General features: G+C 40.6%; 2 protein-coding genes across 5 annotated transcripts; one reads left to right on the forward strand and one right to left on the reverse strand.

Annotated features, from left to right (window-relative positions):
• Positions 1–902: 902 nt before the first annotated feature.
• Positions 903–4,900, forward strand: c1qtnf13 (C1q and TNF related 13). Its single transcript, XM_040133641.1, has 2 exons — positions 903–1,012; positions 2,916–4,900. Exons 1-2 carry the CDS (start codon positions 982–984, stop codon positions 3,971–3,973), a joined length of 1,089 nt encoding a protein of 362 aa, XP_039989575.1. The 5' UTR covers positions 903–981; the 3' UTR covers positions 3,974–4,900.
• nr1h4 (nuclear receptor subfamily 1, group H, member 4) lies at positions 4,512–18,678 on the reverse strand. 4 transcript variants are annotated; one of them, XM_040133639.1, is made up of 10 exons: positions 18,535–18,678; positions 17,579–17,754; positions 13,977–14,354; positions 11,107–11,247; positions 9,674–9,840; positions 9,418–9,516; positions 9,112–9,211; positions 8,805–8,951; positions 6,294–6,407; positions 4,512–6,157 (listed from the first exon to the last, which is right to left on the reverse strand). In XM_040133639.1, the coding sequence occupies exons 2-10, from the start codon at positions 17,673–17,675 to the stop codon at positions 5,919–5,921; spliced, it is 1,482 nt and encodes a 493-aa protein (XP_039989573.1). In that variant the 5' UTR covers positions 17,676–17,754; positions 18,535–18,678; the 3' UTR covers positions 4,512–5,918. The 4 variants fall into 4 exon arrangements, 2 of the variants coding, with proteins under 2 accessions (XP_039989573.1, XP_039989574.1); XM_040133640.1 differs by having other exon boundaries at positions 5,919–6,157; positions 9,674–9,816; XR_005707995.1 differs by lacking the exon at positions 4,512–6,157 and having other exon boundaries at positions 6,324–6,407; positions 7,729–8,951.
• Between the last annotated feature and the right edge of the window lie 1,258 nt (positions 18,679–19,936).

Raw genomic sequence — 19,936 nt, forward strand, 5'->3', positions numbered from 1 at the left:
AGAGAGATGTATTACAAAATTATACATATAATTTACCCAACAAACCAATTTCAAAAGAAATATATTAATGACATTTCTGAATTCCCTGGATTTTGTGATATTAGCATAAAAAAAATACATTTATTTTGTCAATATATTTCTTTGAAAAGTTTTTTGAACTGATTTGGAACATATCATTGAAATGCTGTGAGGGACGAAGATTCATTTAAAGAAAATTTTACCGATCCTCTGAGAACAGTGCTTCTCATTTTAGGCTACATGAACATGGACCAAAAAAAAAACAAAAAAAAACAGAATGCCATCAAGACAATGGTCATCTATAAACTCTCAAAAACCTTATTTTCCAGTTTATATATGTAATGTGTTATGTATGTTATGACATCATAATTTGTGTAAGATATACCATAGCATGAACTTTACAACATTAAAGTAGTGATTACAAGAGAAAAGTATTTTTTCATTGTGATTTCACTGACAATATTTATTTTCAACTAAGTTTAAATTGTCTGCATGACTTTTATGGAGCATTTTACACTGCTATGTTGCTAATTCTAATACTTTTCCTGGCGATGTTTTCCCCCCACTTTGTTCATACCAGTGCATCATATCACACTTGAAGAGTGCATATTTTGTGCTGCATTTTTCCAGCACCGGTTTATCTAAGACTGCTTCCTTTATAAGCAAAGGAAGCGTCGTTGTGCTTCTCTACCTGTTTCAGACAAAACAATGCATGAATTAGACGTAACACTTCCACTTGCCAGTGAGGCTGAACGGTACAGCTGCGTTTTCCCTTTTTTTTTTTTTTTTTTGTGCTACAGGTTGGAATGGGAGCTATGGATTGGAGGGAGTTTGGAGCTCCTCCCTGACGTATTTGTATGGACAAAAGCTTTGTCCCTTTGGGTGTCAGGCCCGTTGCGTGAACATTAGCAGTGCAGCAAACTAAGAAGAACTTTAAATTTTCTGACTAAGAAGAGGTCCAGCATGCCATTTCTGCCCCAACTTAGCCCAACAGGTGGGTTTGGTATTTTTGTAAATAATTTTGGCACAAATTGTGTGTAGAAATAGAAATGGAATAAGAAATGAATGTTGATCTTTTTTGTGTTTACCGCAGCAGGAGTTTAGTCAATTTTACAAGTCACCAGACACTTTAGAGATTGTTGAATTTCATCATAATATTGAGTGATTCTCTGATCTAGTTCACGCTTTATTTTACGATATTGTCACGCAAACATGAATTCTGCTCAATAAGAATACAGCATGTTACACTGGAGATTGTTTTAGACTATTGAAAATTTATTTTCGAAAAAAAATTTTCGACCTGAAAGGGGACAGTGTCTGAGTCGTGCTACTATTCCTTTGCTATCTCAGTCCTTTCCTAACCCTGACCCTGGCTTTTGCCACCCCAGTTTAGCGCTAAACATCTATCATTAGCCTTTTGTAAAATATGCATATTACAGGCAGCAGGGGAAACAGCCAGGTGTAAAACCTGAGCCTATAATTATGACTGATGTTTGTTGCCTTTACAGGTGCAAGGTTTCTGCTCATTTAGTCATGATCATGGAAGCTCTTCTGACCAATCTGACCTTGTTGGATTTTAAAATTGATCTATTTCTGTACATATGTGAAAACATTATAACATATTTTTTATGGTTTCTTTTAGTAACTTTGTTTAAGACAGATGGCGTTTCCTGGCTGAATCTGAACGTGTCTAATATGTGTCAAATGTGAAGTGGCAGGATTTCAGCAGTGTAAACAAATCAAGTCCCTCAAAAAATATCAAAAACCCACAATTTTCACGACAATGTTGTCATCATAACACAACCTGATTTGCTGCAACTTATCCACACTTCAAAGTAATGGTTCATTTACACTTGGCAGTGGTGTCTTTTCGCATTCTGCCCTGCCCCACCTCACCAACCCTCTGAAATTTTCCATTGTTCAACACACACAGGAACAGATGAACCAGAACCTAATCTAGTCCCTTCTCTCAGTGCACAGAGAGAACAGACAGTATCAGCCAGATTACAGGGGCTGCTGCTCACACTGAGTGCTTGATTTGAGTAAGAAGATCTGTATCGACAGGTCTTAGCCAGACTTCCTCATTCAACTTGGAATATTTAACTTAGACAGCTTACGGGTCAAGCTTAGTCTGATACAAAAGACTCAGTCTGAAAGAAGCGCAACCTACTTCGATACTGACGGTGGTCGCCAGCCTTTTTGGCTGGTGACCCCTCGTTAAAGCAAAAGTTCCCACATCTTCAGAAATACGCTTGTACACTCTCTGGTGGAGAGTTAGATGAGAAGATCAATGCTGTTCTCATATCTGTCCGGTAAGTATGAGGCAACAGCCAGCAGCCAGTTAGCTTAGCTTAGCACAAAGACTGCAAAAAAGGGGAAACAGCTAGCCTACCTTTATTCAACTGTAACAGAATTCCCCGCCAGAACCTGGCACAAGGAAAGAGTGCGGCGCATAACCCCCCATAACACAGCAAACTGTTGTTTCTACACTTCAGTTTTTGCACAAATGAAAAAAAACAAAACAAGATATAAAGCGTTAATTAGTGAGCTTTAAAGGTGCTGGTAGGGGGGTTGTGTTACTTATGGACAAAGCTAGGCTCTCTGTTTACTCCTGTATCCAATCTCTCTGCTAGGCTAAGCTTACCAGCTGCTGGCTTTAGCTTCGTATGATCATACAGACATGAGAGTTTTATTGAACTTCTCATCTTCTCATCTGACCCCTCAAATTTAGCTTGTGAACCCTTTGGGGGGGTCCCGAGCTCCAGGTTGGGAACCACAAGACTAGACTTTTATTTTGAACAGCAAAAACATCTCAGATATTTGAACTCACTAAGATTTTCAGTGATTCGTGTCTGTCATCTGTAACTGTCATTTCCTTGATTTTCCTTTTTTTTTAGCTCATTGGAGCACACACTGCTGCCTGGCATGTTTGTTCATCGTGATCACCTACTCTGGACCAGTTTCTCCCCTTCATGCCCCTCCAGTGACAACAGGTCTCCGCTCTGCTTTCTCTGCCACACAAACCAGCAGTGTAGTGGGAGGCAAGCAGAAGGCAGTGACCTTCAACAGGCTCATGGTTAACATCGGGGGGGATTTCAATCCAGACACTGGTCACTTCCGCTGCCGCATCCCCGGGGCTTACTATTTCTCCTTCTCAGTGGGGAAGTTTCCGAAGAAAATGCTCTCTGTCATACTGGTGAAGAATGGCGAGGAGGTGCAGGCTATGGCGTATGATGACTACCGCAAGAAAGGAAGGAAAGTTCAAAGCCAAAGCGTAATGATCAGTTTGAAGGAAATGGACACAGTTTGGCTGCTTTTACAGCAGAGTCCTCAGTATGCTTTGTACAGCAATGCTGGTCCCTACATCACCTTCTCTGGTTACCTCATCTATCCTGACATCTCCTCAACCAGCTACATCAGCAACCACCTGTCCTACCCAAACTGCCCCCCTCAGGCTGATCGCCAGGCCAGAGGTCAGACGTCAGAGCAGCCGCAGTCTGCCTTCTCTGTGGCACGGACATCCACACTCATAGGTCAGAGTAGCAGGCAGCAGGGCAAGCCACCTCTGACCTTTGATGTGGAGTACGTCAACATCGGGGGCCATTTCAACAAAACCTCCGGCCTGTTCACCTGCCAGTTCCCGGGGGCTTACTTCTTTGCCTTCACTGTGGGGAAACACCCTCGCAAGGCCGTTTCTGTGAAGCTGATGACCGGGAAGGGCGAGGTGCAGGCGATGGTGTTCGATGAGGACACGTCGAAGAGACGGGAGATGCAGAGTCAGAGTTTGCTGCTGTCTCTCCGTCGGGGCGACAGTGTTTGGCTGTACAGTCAGCAGGATGAGCGTTATGCTGTCTACAGCAACCAGGGGAGGTACACCACCTTTTCCGGCTTCCTGGTTTATCCTGACGCAGTACCTCTAACACCTCCAACCAACCAGGACAGAACTCAGATTTAAATGTCTTTTTTTTTTTTTTAAATAGCAGAAAAGACCAAAAAAATTGTTTTTGCAGAAAATCTGTAGGTTAAAATCTTGAATCTGTGGTCAGTATAGTGTAAGTACAGTTACTGCTTTGTTTGTCTGCATTTTATTTTCTTTACAGTAAATAATGTAATTCCAGGTTTAATATTTGTTGCCAAATTACTCCACAAGATGGCGCTATGAAACAATTATGGACAGTAACCATCACGCGAGACTGTCACTCTTGTTTTTAAAGTGCAATTAGCTGTAAAACACAAAAAGAAAATGTATTATTTGTGTTTATATATAATAAATTCTTGATTAAGTGATTAAATTTGGTTTTGGTTCACAACTAAATGTTATTTTAAAACTGTTTGTGTTTAAAACTTTTTAAAACTTTTTTATTCTACATGTAAAATTTATCATTGTGTGGCGTGAGGACGATTATGTAAATGATGTAAAGTTTATTTGCTGTAAAGTGTGAGTTCAAATTTACTCACTGTAAAAACGAGACTTTGAGATACATCATGAGTGATGATAGTTATCTTTAATATGTAACTTTTATATTGTGGATGTACCGTTCCTGTATCTCTATGGATGTTTTGTGTGCATTTCAGCTAATCTAAATAAATTCATACACTTGAATGAATGAAGCTGAATAATACAAAATGTCGCACTGAGCACAAGGTAAACTTAGTGTCAGCTAAGTTCATGTTGACTGCACTGAAATGCCAAGAAAGGGATGGGTGGATGAATTGGATAAATTACTGTTGCTGCAACAACTATTTAAGCTTATCCCACATACTGTAACACCATTGCTAATGCAACAACTACAATTAATGACAACTACATCAATAATTGCAGTATGCCAGGTATAACAATACTTAATAAAAAAGAAAGAAAGAAAGAAACCATTTCACAGGTGTAATGGTACATTAAAATTGTCAACAGCAATGTTAAATATTCTTTAATTATAGAAAATTGACAAAAACATGCAAAACACATTTATGGTCCTTCAACTGAGGTCCGTTTGTTTTGATACCCCACTGAAATGAATTATTAGCAGAGGGTTAAATATTGGCATAAATAAGGCATAAAAAGTCAAAAAAAAATTATGCAGTGGGAGACCATATTTCAACAGGGAAACCCTTAGACAGTGACATTTTCATTTTAATATTTAGTCAATATTTTTAAGTAATTTGCACATATTTCGGTTTAGTTTAGTTTCTCAAAGATTAAAAAGGACAGGGATTTTGATTTTCCAGATGTACCAGGTGATATATCTGTTCCCTCTGTGCTATGTATGAAAACAAGCTTAAACATTTAACTTAAAGCTTTTGCCCATTAATCTTGTTATTTATTGAGCCAGAACATAAAACGTTGGCATATTTACAGCACGTACGTGTAGGAAGTTCTATGAAGACTAAGTTTTACAAATAAAAAAATAAATGAAGCCATTATTATACTGAATGTAATCTAAACCGTACAGTTCGTAAGAGCACCATCCTTGCTTTGAATAGGTTCCAGTGTTTGTTCTTGCCTGACTAATCACGCTGGGCCTTACAGGTATTTTACATGATGTTCACAGTATTAAGAAGTCTGTTTAATCCAAACCTTTGAATAGTTTCCTCTTTGTGCTGGAACACTGCCAAAATTTCAAATGCCTCTACAAGACTGAGTTGGCTAAATCACACAAATAAATAGACGTGATGGTGTAAGCCATGAAAACAATCCATGAGCAGAATAAACACTGATATTACTCTTAACCACTCACCGAGTCAATACATGACTAATGCCATCAAGGTCAGGCAACACAGAGGCAAACAGCTTGTGCAGGGATTTAATTCCACATCCTGCAGTTGGACCATGACTTTGTCTTTGCAAGTTGAAATGTTCATGTTATCATCCCCAAGGTACCACTTTCTTCCCTTCTCCCATGGTGTCACTGCACGTCCCAGATCTCACAGAGCAGCGGGGTGAATTTGTGGTCGTTCATCCTCCAGGACGTGAGCATCTCTGCGTGGTAATGGTTGAGTGTTCTCAGTTCCGTCAGGCGGCCCAGGAGGCGAGCAAAGTACTGCGGCTCCTGCGGATGCTGCAGGGCACACAGCTTCCTCAGCAGGTCCAGCATGGGCTCCTGAAGTCTCTCGACAGCCTTCTGATCTTTCACGTAGGCCCGATCTGGAGAGGAAAAGCGTGGAACGTGATGAGATGTTAGTCTTTTAGGGTATCAACAACTGTAGATATTGATTTTGGAAAAACACCTTACATAGTGACATAAACTATCTGGATCAGTGAGTTGATTATACTGGGTTACCTGGTGTCAAGATGGTTATGGCTGTGAGGAGAGCCTGTTCCTCCTGGACCATGTGGAGTTCACCGATACTTTTGTAAAAGTTGAACATTGGTGTCATGAATTCCTCTGATATACCTGCAGAAAAAGACAAAAAAAAAAAAAAAAGGTTTTTGGCTTTATATTCAGGTCTCAAAAATCTTGACGGTGCATTGGCACAAGGAAACTTAAAAACTCAAAAGTCGAGTACAGACCTCGGATCAGTGATAACATGAACAATGTAAAGAGCTGTCTTTGAGCCCCGGTTTAATTATTTACAGTGGTTTCAGCTCATATACAGTACCACAACAACAATGCCCTAGTTTAGATCAGAGATAAGTGGTTACAACACACACAAAAGGAACCAGAACAGCAGGAGCGAAATCACTACATTTGAGGGCAACTGTTGTTGTTATCGGCCATGAGACTCTGAGTGATGAGGTAAAACAGCACAGTTTTAAATCCGCTGTGGATTCCCAGCAATCGCTTTTAAAGGGGCCCTCTTAAATCATGACCTTCCCAAATAAGAGGTAATCTACAGAAGGAGAAGTATTAAATTTACTTTGATCCTGTACATTCACTCAACAGACCTCCCTGATCTGCATTATTGTTCACCTATACAGTATGATCATCCAAAGCAGGAAAATAAACTCAATCTTACACAGAAGGGCAGCGGCAGGTCTAGTTCCCCACGTAAAATAAGTATTCTGGTGTCATTTTTCTGAAAAACGGGGTACCTGTCTAACCAAAAACTGTCCACTACTCATTTAAAGAGGACTGGTAGCACAGGTCACTTGATTCCCTGCATAGCAAGACCAATTTCATTTGGCAATTTGTCATCTACACTAATCATCCTTGCCTGTAAATGTCAAGCTAAAATCAATAATGACATATACTCAGCTAGACAACTAATCTGAAAAAAACCTTTAAAAACGCATGCAGATTCCTGTGTATTTGCCTTCTGTGTTTTATACATGTTTTCCCTGAGTTGGTTATATGCTACCTGTAGAATCTGAAACGCAGCCATCGTCCGATAGTCTCTAATGGTTAATGTGATAAATCAACAAACTGACTGCAGTAACACTTTGGCAAAATGCATTTGACATTTCTAATGCTTAGGGGCAGTCAAGGAAAATCAATAACACCACAGTTAGCCTACAACTGACAACGCAAAGGCTCAAACACTGACTAAAAAACTCTTCTGTTGGAAATCAGAGGGTCAATGGTGATCTGTGCCGTGCGTTTTATGCAGTTAACTAGAGTGAATTTGAGAGAGATAAAAGTTCTTTTAACTATAAAATATATTCTGTCTGTTCTAGTCATTACTGTAAAATGAGGGGTTGGATCGGTGTCATAATTTAAAATATTCAAAAAGAAGATTGCAACTGAAATACTCTGATTGCATAATGTCTTAACTCACCTTTGATCATATATTTTCTGGTCATACACTTGTGCATATTAAAATACAGCCACCTGTAGTGTAGCAGGATCTGCGGAGCCCTTCAGCATACAACGAATATCAGCTTGACTGCTTTTCGTCTTTAGCTAATGATTCAATAATAAATGAGAAGGAACATTACAAACTGCTCTCTATATGATTTCAAAATGTTTGCGTTCAGTTTTCAAACTCGCAGAGAGTGTCTGTCTGCTCTGACACGTCGTCAAGCGTTCAGAAATGCCAGTGGGGCTCCGAGGGAGAGAAGCCGACAATAGCACTCTTGATGTTTTGATAAGGAACAATGGTCTCTTCAGACAGTTTTGCTCCCTTACTCTCCCCGACTGGCCTTTAGCGTGAATATCTCCCTATCCCCACCATTCACACCAGCGATGCGCCGAGGGACCCAGTGATGTGCACACACTCCTGCCATCACTGCCACTATCTGTCCAACTGTCCAACCTGGTTGACACAATGACACCTCGTATACATATAAATGATTTTTTTTTTCAAAACCACCAGCCAGTGAACTTTTTGATATGGCACATATGTGTAAATAGAGAGGCGGCAGAAACAGTTTATGTGAGAAAAACCTTTCCATGGCAGAAGCAAACTATGTGAGTGATTTAACAAATGAAGCCCAGTGCCACGACAGAGCTGGGTGTGCTTTGAATGCTCTCCTTTAGCTGCGAGCATGCCCACACACATGCCTGAAATGAGTGAAACCGTACCCAGTGGGGGTGTGTGTGCGTGCACGTGTAACCTACACCGCCACAGAGATCAGCAGGTCAGCACATATCTCCCAGCTGCATCACACAGATCTGGCTGATCAATTATTAACGGAGGGTCTGACTAGACTACAAACGTCCTGATGCTGCAGGTTCAGCCTCCTGCAACTGTTGGAGCAAAGGGCCGAGACTCCTGAAGGTCATGAATCAAGTCTTACTAGATTTTGGGCGATGAAAGTTGAGAAGGAAACAGTTATTTACACTATGAAAAGTTAGAATCCCAGTACAGTGCAGAAACAGACAGTTTTGGAGGTACGTTGTGAGTTGACTCACCACTCTTGCGTATCCTCTCCTCTAAAACCTCTGTGTGTCCGTTGGGCATCTTTCGGCTGAAAACTTGGGCTGAGCGCAGAAACATGGCTTCCACAGCCGAACCCTTCAGCAGAGCGATCTGATCTTCATGATCTAGAGACAGAAAGCCTGCCGGAGGCATGATACCGCTCGTTAAAATCAGCAAGGGGGCAACCTGGTGTTTTTTATTTACACCACCAGTGCGGCTTATGCCTCCGGCCATGGTCTGTGCATAAAAAAAGCATGCATAAAACTATAAATATTCTACAACATCTGCAAACAGTAATACCTGGAATATTTTTTGTAAACTCCACCAGAACTTGAACTTGACTAGTTGCCATTTCTGTCAACAGGAGGAAGTTTTCCTCTTCACTGTACTGTTCTTGTAGCTGTGGGGGAAACAGTATGTAGTAATAATGCAAACTTAACTAGATGAACTTCAGATTGATGTCGGCCTAGTCTGACATCTGTACTGGCGCACATGAGCTGCACTCTCTGTTGCTGACTGTAAGCAGCTCATCTGTGGAAGTTTTTGATGACAGTAATCCAAATATTAAAAAAAGTGATGTTTGAAGCAATACTAAGGGTGATCTACCAGTTTTTTGGCCACGTCTTGAGGAATTTGATGTGTGTTATAAGCATCTACAATGACCTTCATGAGGCCCAGCTGCTCTTTGGTGATTTGAACTTTTTCCTGCATTTAAAAAGAGAAAACAAAACCAGGCGTCATTAAGTGGCGACATATTTTTTGTCACTGTTTATATGACAAAATGAGTGGATTTGGAGAAATATATCAAATGAAAGTGGAAAAACTGCAGCCTTCCGAGACAAGGTCGGGAGGTTGTGATTACCTTTGACAGTTTGGTGGTTGAGGTGACTTGTTTGCTGTCCGTGTTGTCTGCCCCCTCTGTCTCGTGTCCAGTGGATGGTCCTGGGGAGGCCTTGGTGTTCTTCCGTAGCCTTTTAGATTTACACTGGATCTCTGTCAGCAGGCCTGCCAGCAGTGACGAAGGCTTCACTGTGTGTGTTAAATACCTCCCAGCTCTTTATTCAACAGCCATGCCACGCAGTTATAAATACTCATTTTCATTTCTCATGAGACCATATGAAAGTTGTATTAAATATTGGTGCCAATCTGATGAATTGAATTGAACTGAACTTTGGATTCTTTATTGTACTTTTGTCATTTTTGCCATTGATATTTCAACAGGATATGTAATATCCACTGTAACTTGATCCTTACCTGTCGGTGATCCAACAGTCATAGTATACATTTATATTATTGCAAATTTCTTTAAATTTTTCATGTTTTATTAATTATTCATTTCAATTCATTCTACTTTTTAATTTCTGTTTTATAATCTAAGGATGCGTTTATTAAGACATAACTTTTATCATATAACATTTTCTAATAATAATGCGACAGTGTAAAACCTCTATATTCCTCTGTCTGCTTTGTCAGTTCACTCAAAGATGAAGTGAAAGATGCTCCTTCTTTAAAAAGGACTTGAGTTGACAGTGGAGAGAGGGAAGTGATCAAAGAAATAAGACGACAAGCTGTCCGGTAAATTAGCATCTGTCTTTTCACACTATGTCCAAAAAGGGCTAATTTGTTGAGCTCTTGTTGCGCCTGTAGGTATGAATGCCTGCCACTCTGCAATATTCATCACAACTGCCCTGCACTATTGATGAGCAACAGGAATCCAGTCCCCCCTCCTGCTCTTTTCAACTGGCAGCTCTTAATAGAGCCAATAACTCACACTCCTCTGAAGACTTCAGAACAAGTACATTTTTCACATTTATAATTTCCGTCCTCACATTGTGGCACGCTTCGTATTTAAAAAATACTGACGATGACAAAGGTGTTAAGATAACATTTAAGACAAACACTCTACAGCTAGATTCCTTTTACTGGCAGTTAATGTTTCTTAAATGAAGCTTAAGGTGTCCGTTTAACTGCTTCTATTCCTGTAACAGTAACAAAAGCTGGACCTTTCTATTGTCTGTTATGTGATATTCAATCCCCCAGTAAAATTCAACACCCCGTGTCAGAATGGAAAATGAGGGCTCGACAGTGCAGCCTCTGCCAGCCTCTCTTGATACTACCAAATAGACAGTACATCGTGGTCGTGTGGACACTGCGAATAAGTTTGACCTGATGCATGATAGTAATTAGAAATATGCCTACAATTTTTTTCACTCCTCAGCGTATTAATGAGGATTGTTTCAGCATCCTGTCGGCATGAGCAGGTGCCAGACTCACTGGACTAGAAGTGATACTCACATTCGGCCAGCATGCCCATCTCTTTGCACTTTCTTAGCCGGCACTCCTGGCATTTCCTGCGCATATACATGTCCATCTCACAGTTTCCGCCACTCTTGCATTTGTACACAGCGTTCTTTGTTATGCTCCGTCTGAAGAAACCTGAACATAGAAAAAACAAGGCATTCTCGTATGCGAGGTACAGAAGATGCTGATACAAAGCCAAGGCATTTTGCACCCTGATATTAATTTTTTTTTTTTGATGTAAACACCACATCTACAGAAACATTTTTGGTAAACATGCACTGAATTTGGTTATTAAAGAATTATGACCAAGATATGCACTGAGCGGGACATTTTACAGTTGAAAAAATAAACCCGTCAGTTGTTGTTCAAGACAAACCATGTAATGGGGACACTGTTTTCAAATGGCAGGTGATAGCTGATAGTGAAGAGGCAGATGGGAAAGAAGGGTAGAAAGAGAGAGAGATGACATGCGACAAAGGTCCCAGGCTGGACTCAAACCGTAGACATTATGGTTACAGGGCATGCACTGTAACCTTTCAGCTACCAAGGCACTCTGCGCTGCAATTTCTTGTTATATTATCTGGCTGACATACACTCCAATACTGCTATGTCTGCAAAAAGCTAATATCAGCCAGTATATCATCCTAGTTGCACTCACTACCAGGTACTTTCTTTGATGCATTGTTATATATTAGACTATACACAGTAGACACAGTATTTAAAATTTGCTCCGTCACTACCAGCTACAACTGTAAAATTCTGCTTATATATTATATATACCTCAAGAATAATAAAAATGATAATAATACTAATCATCAAATAATAGAATATATATATATAATAATACAACACTTTGAAATGGGGCATTCTGCATAATGAGTTTTAATACTTTTGATACTTTATGTATATTTCACCGATAATACATATGTGCTTACCTGATTGCTTATGCAATGCAATGGAATATTTTTGTACATTGTTGGGGTATAATGATACTTTTCGGTAAATTAAGGATCTGAATAATACTTCCTCCACTGCAAACCGTACCATGCAGATTCTAGCTTTTTTTAGCCATGATGATGACTGACAAGTTGTGATTATGTAAATGATAAAATAAATAAAATTGCAGCTTCATAGGTTACACACTGTTCTAATAATGTCACACAGAAAATCCAGTGAACCCAGCTGGTAATGATACAGACAGGGAGAGCAACAGAACACACACACAAACACACACACACACACACACACACACACACACACACACACACACACACACACACACACACACACACACACACACACACACACACACACGAGCGCACAGAATAACTTTGGAACAGTAATTAGACATTCTGACATACAACATTAAGCACAATGACATGCATTAGCGTAACTGAGCTCAGGTTGCTCCTGCATTGTACAGCAGAAAGCTGAGAGGGAACCCAATCTGGCAGCAGTACCAGGTAGACCTGAGCCTGTTCTCAGTCAAACGGCAGGACAGGCCAGCTGCTGCGCTCCTGGCATTGTCCGACCTCACCGTGTGGAATTACACTCATGTCTGTTCACCCTGTGGCTTGGTAGGAATCACAGCATATTCACAGTGTCATACAAACATGGGGAGGAGCTGCTAAAGCCCATGACTTCACTGTCACCAAGTGGAACACTTTCACACGGAAAAGGGTTGTAAAGTGCTTACTCTCCGTGTGATAGTTCCTCATGTATCCTTTGTTCTCTTTGAATCTCCCTAAATGCTTTCTTAAACTCAGGAAGTTCCGGCCAGACGTTCCCTAATATACTTAAGCACGGTGTGGATTCACTGCCTGTTCCTGGCATGTAGTTAAATATGGAATCAGCAGCATTATGCCACAGTGTACCGCAGCCAGTAGTGGTATTCATAGTAGTAGCTAAATACAATTTAACAATCCTTAATCTGTTCCTACCAGCAGCAGGCATACAATGAGTGATTTCTCAGCCTCGGAGAATATTCATTTCAAACATTTTAAACGACACATGCTCACATATTACCCTTCACCAGCTGCTGTTTGGACTGCAGATATGAACATCCCCGTCATGGGTGGCCCCTTAAAGTAAACAGCTAAAGACAATAACATAATTTTTGCTATGTGGGCCAAATGTCATTCTACTCACAAGTATACTGCCATATCCGGCCACTGTGCCTGGACATGTACTTTAAACAGTACAGACCCGGACAAACCGGGGCTCAAAAAAATACGCTATTAAAAAAAAATCTAAAAGGCTGATTAAATCTGAATGGGAGTTGCTTTCATAGAGGACACATTTCTTCCTTGTGTACAGTACAGACCCGGACAAACCGGGGCTCAAAAAAATACGCTATTAAAAAAAAATCTAAAAGGCTGATTAAATCTGAATGGGAGTTGCTTTCATAGAGGACACATTTCTTCCTTGTGTACAACTGTGTTTTGGATTAGAGATGAAATGATTAATCAATTAATCCATTAGTCGATCAACAGAAAATAAGTCTGCTATCTTGATAAATGATTAATTTTTTAAGTCATTTGGACTGTTGATTGAATAAAACGAGCAACCTGAATATTTCAGCTTGGGCTAAATTGTGTTTTTTTTTCTCCTGGCGTCTAATAATTTATGTCCAAAATAATTGTAATAATTAAGAGAGAAAATAACTGATTCTTAATGAAAACAATCGTAAGTTACGTCCCTATTTGGGATGTTTAATATCTCTGGCACAGTTCCTTTAACATCAACTGTCCATATTATTACAGTCCAGTGTAAAAAAAAAAGACAAACTAATCCACTGTAACTACAGAAGAGATTAAAATGTACATACAGTATGTGTGTAAGTATGTTATGGTTTCAAATCCCACCTTTACAGCCTTCACAGGTGAGAGCGTTATAGTGGTATCCAGAGGCCTTGTCTCCACACACAACACACAGTTCCTCCCCTTTGACCCTCCCAGCCTGCGACATGTGCCGGGTCCTCTTGCACACGGCAGGCACCACCGCACAGGTCTCCTCCATCTCACCGTCATAGCTGACCTCCAGGGGTCCTTTCCTCAGTTCATATATCCCTGCGTGTGAGTACCATTCATCTCCATTGTACTGAGGGTAGTAGTTCTGACTGGAGTAGTACGGCATGGAAGACATGGTTGGCTCCATGGACGGGTACTGCATGCTGGGATAGCCGGTGAAGGGTAAAATGTCGGGATCCTGCAGGAGAGGACTGCCATGATCTGCCAGAATATCTAAGACAGGAAGAGGAGAGCGATTAAACAGCACGAAGAGAACCAAAAAACCAGAGAAAAAAAACAGAAAATAAGCGGAAAAAAAACTTCTAAATTAACACCGATAATCCTTTTTTTTTTAGAGCTTTTAACTGCATCCCTAGGCCTTCCTCACCAGATAGAGATAGCTTGGTTGTCATCACATGTCAAAAATGGAATAATAACTTCCCTGTCAATTCAGCAAATTCGATCTGCTGAGGAAGATCATGAGATGTTGTTGAAAGCTTTGAAAAAAACTAGTAACCCTGAGTAAAGATTAAACTAGCACTTACAAGGTCAAAAATGAACTTTCACACGCAGTGACACTGACATAACTTAACAAAACATAACATAGACTAAGCTAAGCACTCAAATACCAAAGGAAGGTCATTTGAAATAGCGTCAAGTCAAGCTACATTTAGTTTTAGATCCCAAATTTTGTCTCAGAGAGAGTTTTAAAAAATGAAAAAGACACCACTCCTTAAACCTGCAATCATTTATTTATTTTTTTAGCCGTTTGGGGACAGCATAGAGAACAGTTGACAAACTGTGTCTGTGAGCTGCTAGATGCTGGGCAGTGAGTGTACAGTGTATTTGTCAGCAGAGCTTCTTAGCTGAAAACAGCTGCCCACTGCGGCTGAAAATGAAGACGCTGAACCAAAGCGTTAAAGCCGCGGGCTGTAAAAATTAAAACAAAAAAAATAAGGGTGAAAAAAGGTTCTGAGAGGAACTGCAGAGTCTGGTGATAATTATTTTTGGGAACATCATCTCAAGTGACCCCTTTGACATTACGGGTCAACCCCTTACACTCTGTACAACATTCAACACCTTCTGTCCTGTTCAAAAAAAATTTTTTTTATCAGTTTTATTTCAAGTGCTTCCCCACAGAAGCCTGTTAGAGTACAAACTGGCTCAGCAGGAGTCGGCAACGCCCACAACACATACTATAAACCCATGAATGATTAACAACTCGTTTGGCAGAGCACAGTATGTCTTTTAGGATGACATGTAACTCCTCTCCAAACAAGCTGGCACTTTCGAAACTGATACAAGAGTGTTAATAGTATCCCGATGTCGTTTCATCATTACTGATTTCCGGAGCAGGCGTGGTAGATACATGACGTGACTTTTGCTTTAAAAACATCAGTGGGGTGACGAGTAAAGCTCCATGTGTAGTCTACAAGAATCATCCATCGACTTCACTGAAATATTGTCAGGTGTTCAAATCTGTCATCAAAACGAACAGTCACTCTTCATACTAGTACAATATCTGTGAACTATATGTAACACTGACCTCTTGAAGATTTGGTCTGGACCATGGCCATCTCAGTGTGAACACACACACAGACTATTCAGAGACTTTACTCTCTCATCACGACAGTGCAGCTCTGTGTTGTAGGTCAGTCCCTCTCCTTTGTGCCTGACTTAAAAAAAATCAGCTTCCATTTATTTCTTCTAATGGAGAAGCCTTCCTCTAAAGACGTGAGAACGCGAGATAAAGAACTGAGCTACCTGACGCTTGCTTGAAAAAAATCCCATGGGGAGCAAAGGTTACCACAGCTACTCATTAACCACAAAGTCGCATTACTATACATAATTAAAAGTAGCTGGCGTGCGAGGTCAGATTTGGGCAAGATGATTGCTACCGTACGGTCTGCTTGGATTTATGAGCCAGAGAAGACCCTGAACCTGTCTATGAGATCATTAGAAGGAACGTGTGCATGCATAAATTCTTTGCAGGCGCTGAGTGATTATTATCTGCCTGCTTGTTTATATTTTCTTTAACATTTACGATCTGATCTGACACTTGTACTTGTACAATCATGTAAGAGTGACAGAAGCTGGAGAATCATGTATCTGTTGTTTTTAGCTCCCGTTTCACTTCTCTGCTTGCTCGCTACCTGGATTTCTACTCACTCTCTCGTGCGGCACATGGTGTTACATCTCCCAAGGACTGTCTGTAGGTGGGTCTTGAGTAGTCAGCCTATTGTAGCTGGTATCTCCCTGGTTGTTGGGAAAATAACTGTACTAAAAGATCCGCCTCACGCCAATGACTTATACCGTTCAGTTTTTGTCGAAACTGTTAGAGAGGTGTTGATTTAACTTTATGGTCATTTTGGAGGATGTAGTTTGTGTTGCTGTTGAATTGTGGTGCATTATATTGAAAGGTGTTTCTGTTATTTTCATATCATATGAGGGTACGCAAAATAATTAGAAATCACTGAAACACAAGTTTACCTCAGAGCGTCTTACTACTACTTACTAATACAGTAAAAGGCATCTATGACTGCATTAGTTTTCTTCTTTCTTTTCTTTTTTTTTCTCTTTTTCTGATTATATGTCTCTATGCATTATACATGTTTTCTGTTGCTTTATTTGTAATCTCAAAAGCAAATCAATCTATGAGTACGGCAAAGCATTCTTGCAACATATTTAAGCTTTTCTCCTGTGTAAGTGTGTATCCATGTACTGTGATGCTGGATTTTTAAGGTAATGTTGATGGGACATTCACCTGGGCATTGCGTGACCGCTCTTAGTAATGGATTGATTTGGCATATTGTGTACATTATCATCAACATGATTCACAGGTGATGTGCGACATGTCATCACAGCTCATCTTTATATAGAGCACATACAGGTGTTCTCACACCCTCGTGTTTGCCTGAGGAGGATCATTTGGGGTGGAAACAATGTCATGTCCATGCAGAAGAAAAGAAGAGTTGTGATTTTGGGCCAGGCTGAAAGCATGGCTGCTGGTCGGTCAGTGCAAAGATTTGGTCGCAACTAAAATATCTTAAATACAATTGGCTGTATTTCCATGACATTCATTCCAGACATTCATGTACTCCTCAGGGTGATTTGTAATAAATTTGGTGATGCCCTGATTTTCAATCTGGCACCATAATGTGGTCAAAATTACAGTTTGTCCAATACTTTGGTTTGTGACCAAATCCCTGCAAAAGTAATGGCATCCCATCAGCCTTAACTGCACTTTGTGTTTAGTGCAAATTAGCAAATGTTAGCATTCTAACATGCTTAACTAAAATTGTGAGCAAGATTTAACATTATATCTGCTAAACATCAGCATGTTAATGCTGTCACTGTGAGCATATTAGCATGGTGATGTTAGCATTTTGCTCAAATCGCCGCAGTGTGGCAGTTTTGTTTTGTCTGTGTGTGAGCTAGTTCCTGCCATGTAGACTTACCAAACAAGTGGGAGCTCTCTGAGATGGAGAATTCATCGCTGGGCGGGATTTGCAGCGGTCCCACCACATTGATGTCGGGGCCCACCCACTCATTCATTCAGGAGGGTTGTCGGGCACCAATTCAGACAACACAGGTTGGACTGGGCCACAGAGCAGTAGTAAGCCCCGGTTGAATTCTGTAACAAGCATAGAAATATTGTGATTTGTGGACCATGGTGAAGATCTCCTGAACACCCTTACACGTCTGCAGGATCCTCCGAAACCTGCAGCACAAAGTAATTAAACATCACCCGGGGAGTCTCTACATGAACACACCTGACAGGTCTCCTCTCCCACACAGGGATGACATGTTGGGTGGCTGCCTGCGGGGAGGTGGGGGATGAAAGTCAGGCCACTACAAGGCCTCCCTAAGAAGTCATGAAAGGAGTCTTTTCTTTCTACTTCCTTTCAGAGCAGTAATTATATGTCCTGCCCCCTTTCATATTTAAGTACACATTGTGTCATTAGGGCTCACTTGACAGGATGTATCACAAGATCAGCGTTGTCTTTTTCAATTTAATTTTGCTAAACATAATTTATGCAAACCTTCAGCTTAGTTTGCATATACAGCTCATTTAATAATATAGTAAGCCTAGACGGGCTTGAAGATATATCGTCAATAACAGACCAGTTTTTAAACTTGTCCACAGCCTTTCTCGTTTCAAGGCAGCAACATGGTCAACATGTGAAACATTACCTTTATAGACTTCACGACATTTTTTTTTTCAATTAACACACTGTAATTTCCCCTGAGATTAAAAAAAAAAAAGCAACCCACAAGGATTCAGAAATCTCCAGTCCACACTAACAGCCCACACAACAGCCAGACATACCGCTCTACCTGTCAAATACAGAGGCTCGTAAGAAGTCATCGGTTCACCAGTGAACATGAGATATGTTCATCCTTGAGCTCTTACCTTATCCTGGTCAGTTAATGTTGAAATCCTGCCTGGTAACAGTGGTCCTCGGGCTTGTTTCTGATATCCACACTGTGAGCTGCAGCTCCATCAATATTAGCTAATGAACATTTAGTTGCTTGTGTCTGGACTCCAGTGAGAGCATGTGTGACCAGTTGAGGTCAGGGAATGGAGAAAGGGATGTTGGTTATTAATTAAACTGTCCGTTCCTGTCCATGTCATCCCCCCTCCAAACACCCCCCCACACACACACACACACACATACACTTCCAAAAAATTCCCTCTTTATCATAACAAGACAAGAGGCTGCCTCATGAGTTCTCCAGCAGACCAGAGTCAGAAATCCCACTCACATACACAAACATCACACATGGAACATACATCCAGTCCTTAGCATGACGCAGACATCTGGTATGAGTCTTAGCAATTTGAGCAGAAGAGCTGCTATCAGTCCACTTCTTCATTGTTTTTTTTTTTATTTGGACAAAAACAGAGGACCATGGTGTGTTTTTGGATGTTAAATTATGTCCTTTTATCACTATACTTTTATAATATTTTCAAAAGTACAACGAGAATTTGATTGAAAACCACACTGTGTGGTAATCGTTGCCATCCGTCCTTGAACTGATCAAAGCCATTTTATCGTGTCACTGAAATGTGCACACCAGATTTGTTTATACTGGCACTCTCATACCTCAGTGTACCTGGTCTGTTGTCTTTGTGTACTCTAAGATCGACATGCACTCGGAAATTCAAATCCCCAAAGTCGTTACAATCTGTAATTTGTCCAAAAACAATAGTTTAATCATTGATGGCTTGTTGCTCCATCCAAAGAGGCCCTTCTGAGTCAACAGACAGTCTCTCTGAAATAAACAGAACCTTTGCCATTGGCTGTTTGTGGACTATGTGGTCTGTGTTTGACAGCATGTGAGGAATGAGCTGGCAGAGATGGCCTCTGGGAAGGGAAAGACACAACTCCGCCGCCCATAGTTGTAAGTTACATGTACAGTATTCAGGGGTCTCACGAGTACTGATGGGGTTAATTTAAAACAATTTTGAATATCTCTCTCCATTTGGTATCGTGAGGACTAGAACAGATATTAGGTGTTGGTTTGGGCTTTTGTCTTTCTTTTCACCTTGGTGTTATGTCACTCATTCCAGACAGACCGTATTGTGAGAGACGTACAGATGAAATACCAGAAACACACCCTGGAGAGTGACATATTCAGCCACATGCTCTCAAGGACTTGAGGGCACTGTGAGGATGACGTGCAACAAAGTCCTTAACCTTGAAACTTTTCATCAACGTGCAAGAGGGAATGATCATTAGACGTGTCATAGATCACCAAATGCACAGAAAGCATTATTTATAAGTGTCAAACGTGTATATTTATGTATTTCA

Source organism: Xiphias gladius, chromosome 8, assembly GCF_016859285.1.
Source record: "Xiphias gladius isolate SHS-SW01 ecotype Sanya breed wild chromosome 8, ASM1685928v1, whole genome shotgun sequence".
Classification (NCBI taxonomy): Eukaryota; Metazoa; Chordata; class Actinopteri; order Istiophoriformes; family Xiphiidae; genus Xiphias; species Xiphias gladius.

What these genes read in the sequence shown, in the direction of transcription:
- c1qtnf13 (XM_040133641.1), top strand. Translation starts at nt 982, where the DNA reads ATGCCATTTCTGCCCCAACTTAGCCCAACAG. An exon ending in GCCCCAACTTAGCCCAACAG is followed by an intron (nt 1,013 to 2,915) that starts GTGGGTTTGGTA and finishes CTTTTTTTTTAG; the next exon opens with CTCATTGGAGCACACACTGC.
- nr1h4 (XM_040133639.1), bottom strand. Translation starts at nt 17,675, where the DNA reads ATGAATGAGTGGGTGGGCCCCGACATCAATGTGGTGGGACCGCTGCAA. An exon ending in AAGACGTGGCCAAAAAACTG is followed by an intron (nt 9,212 to 9,417) that starts GTAGATCACCCT and finishes TTTCCCCCACAG; the next exon opens with CTACAAGAACAGTACAGTGA. An exon ending in GTTTACAAAAAATATTCCAG is followed by an intron (nt 8,952 to 9,111) that starts GTATTACTGTTT and finishes TGCCTCCGGCAG; the next exon opens with GCTTTCTGTCTCTAGATCAT.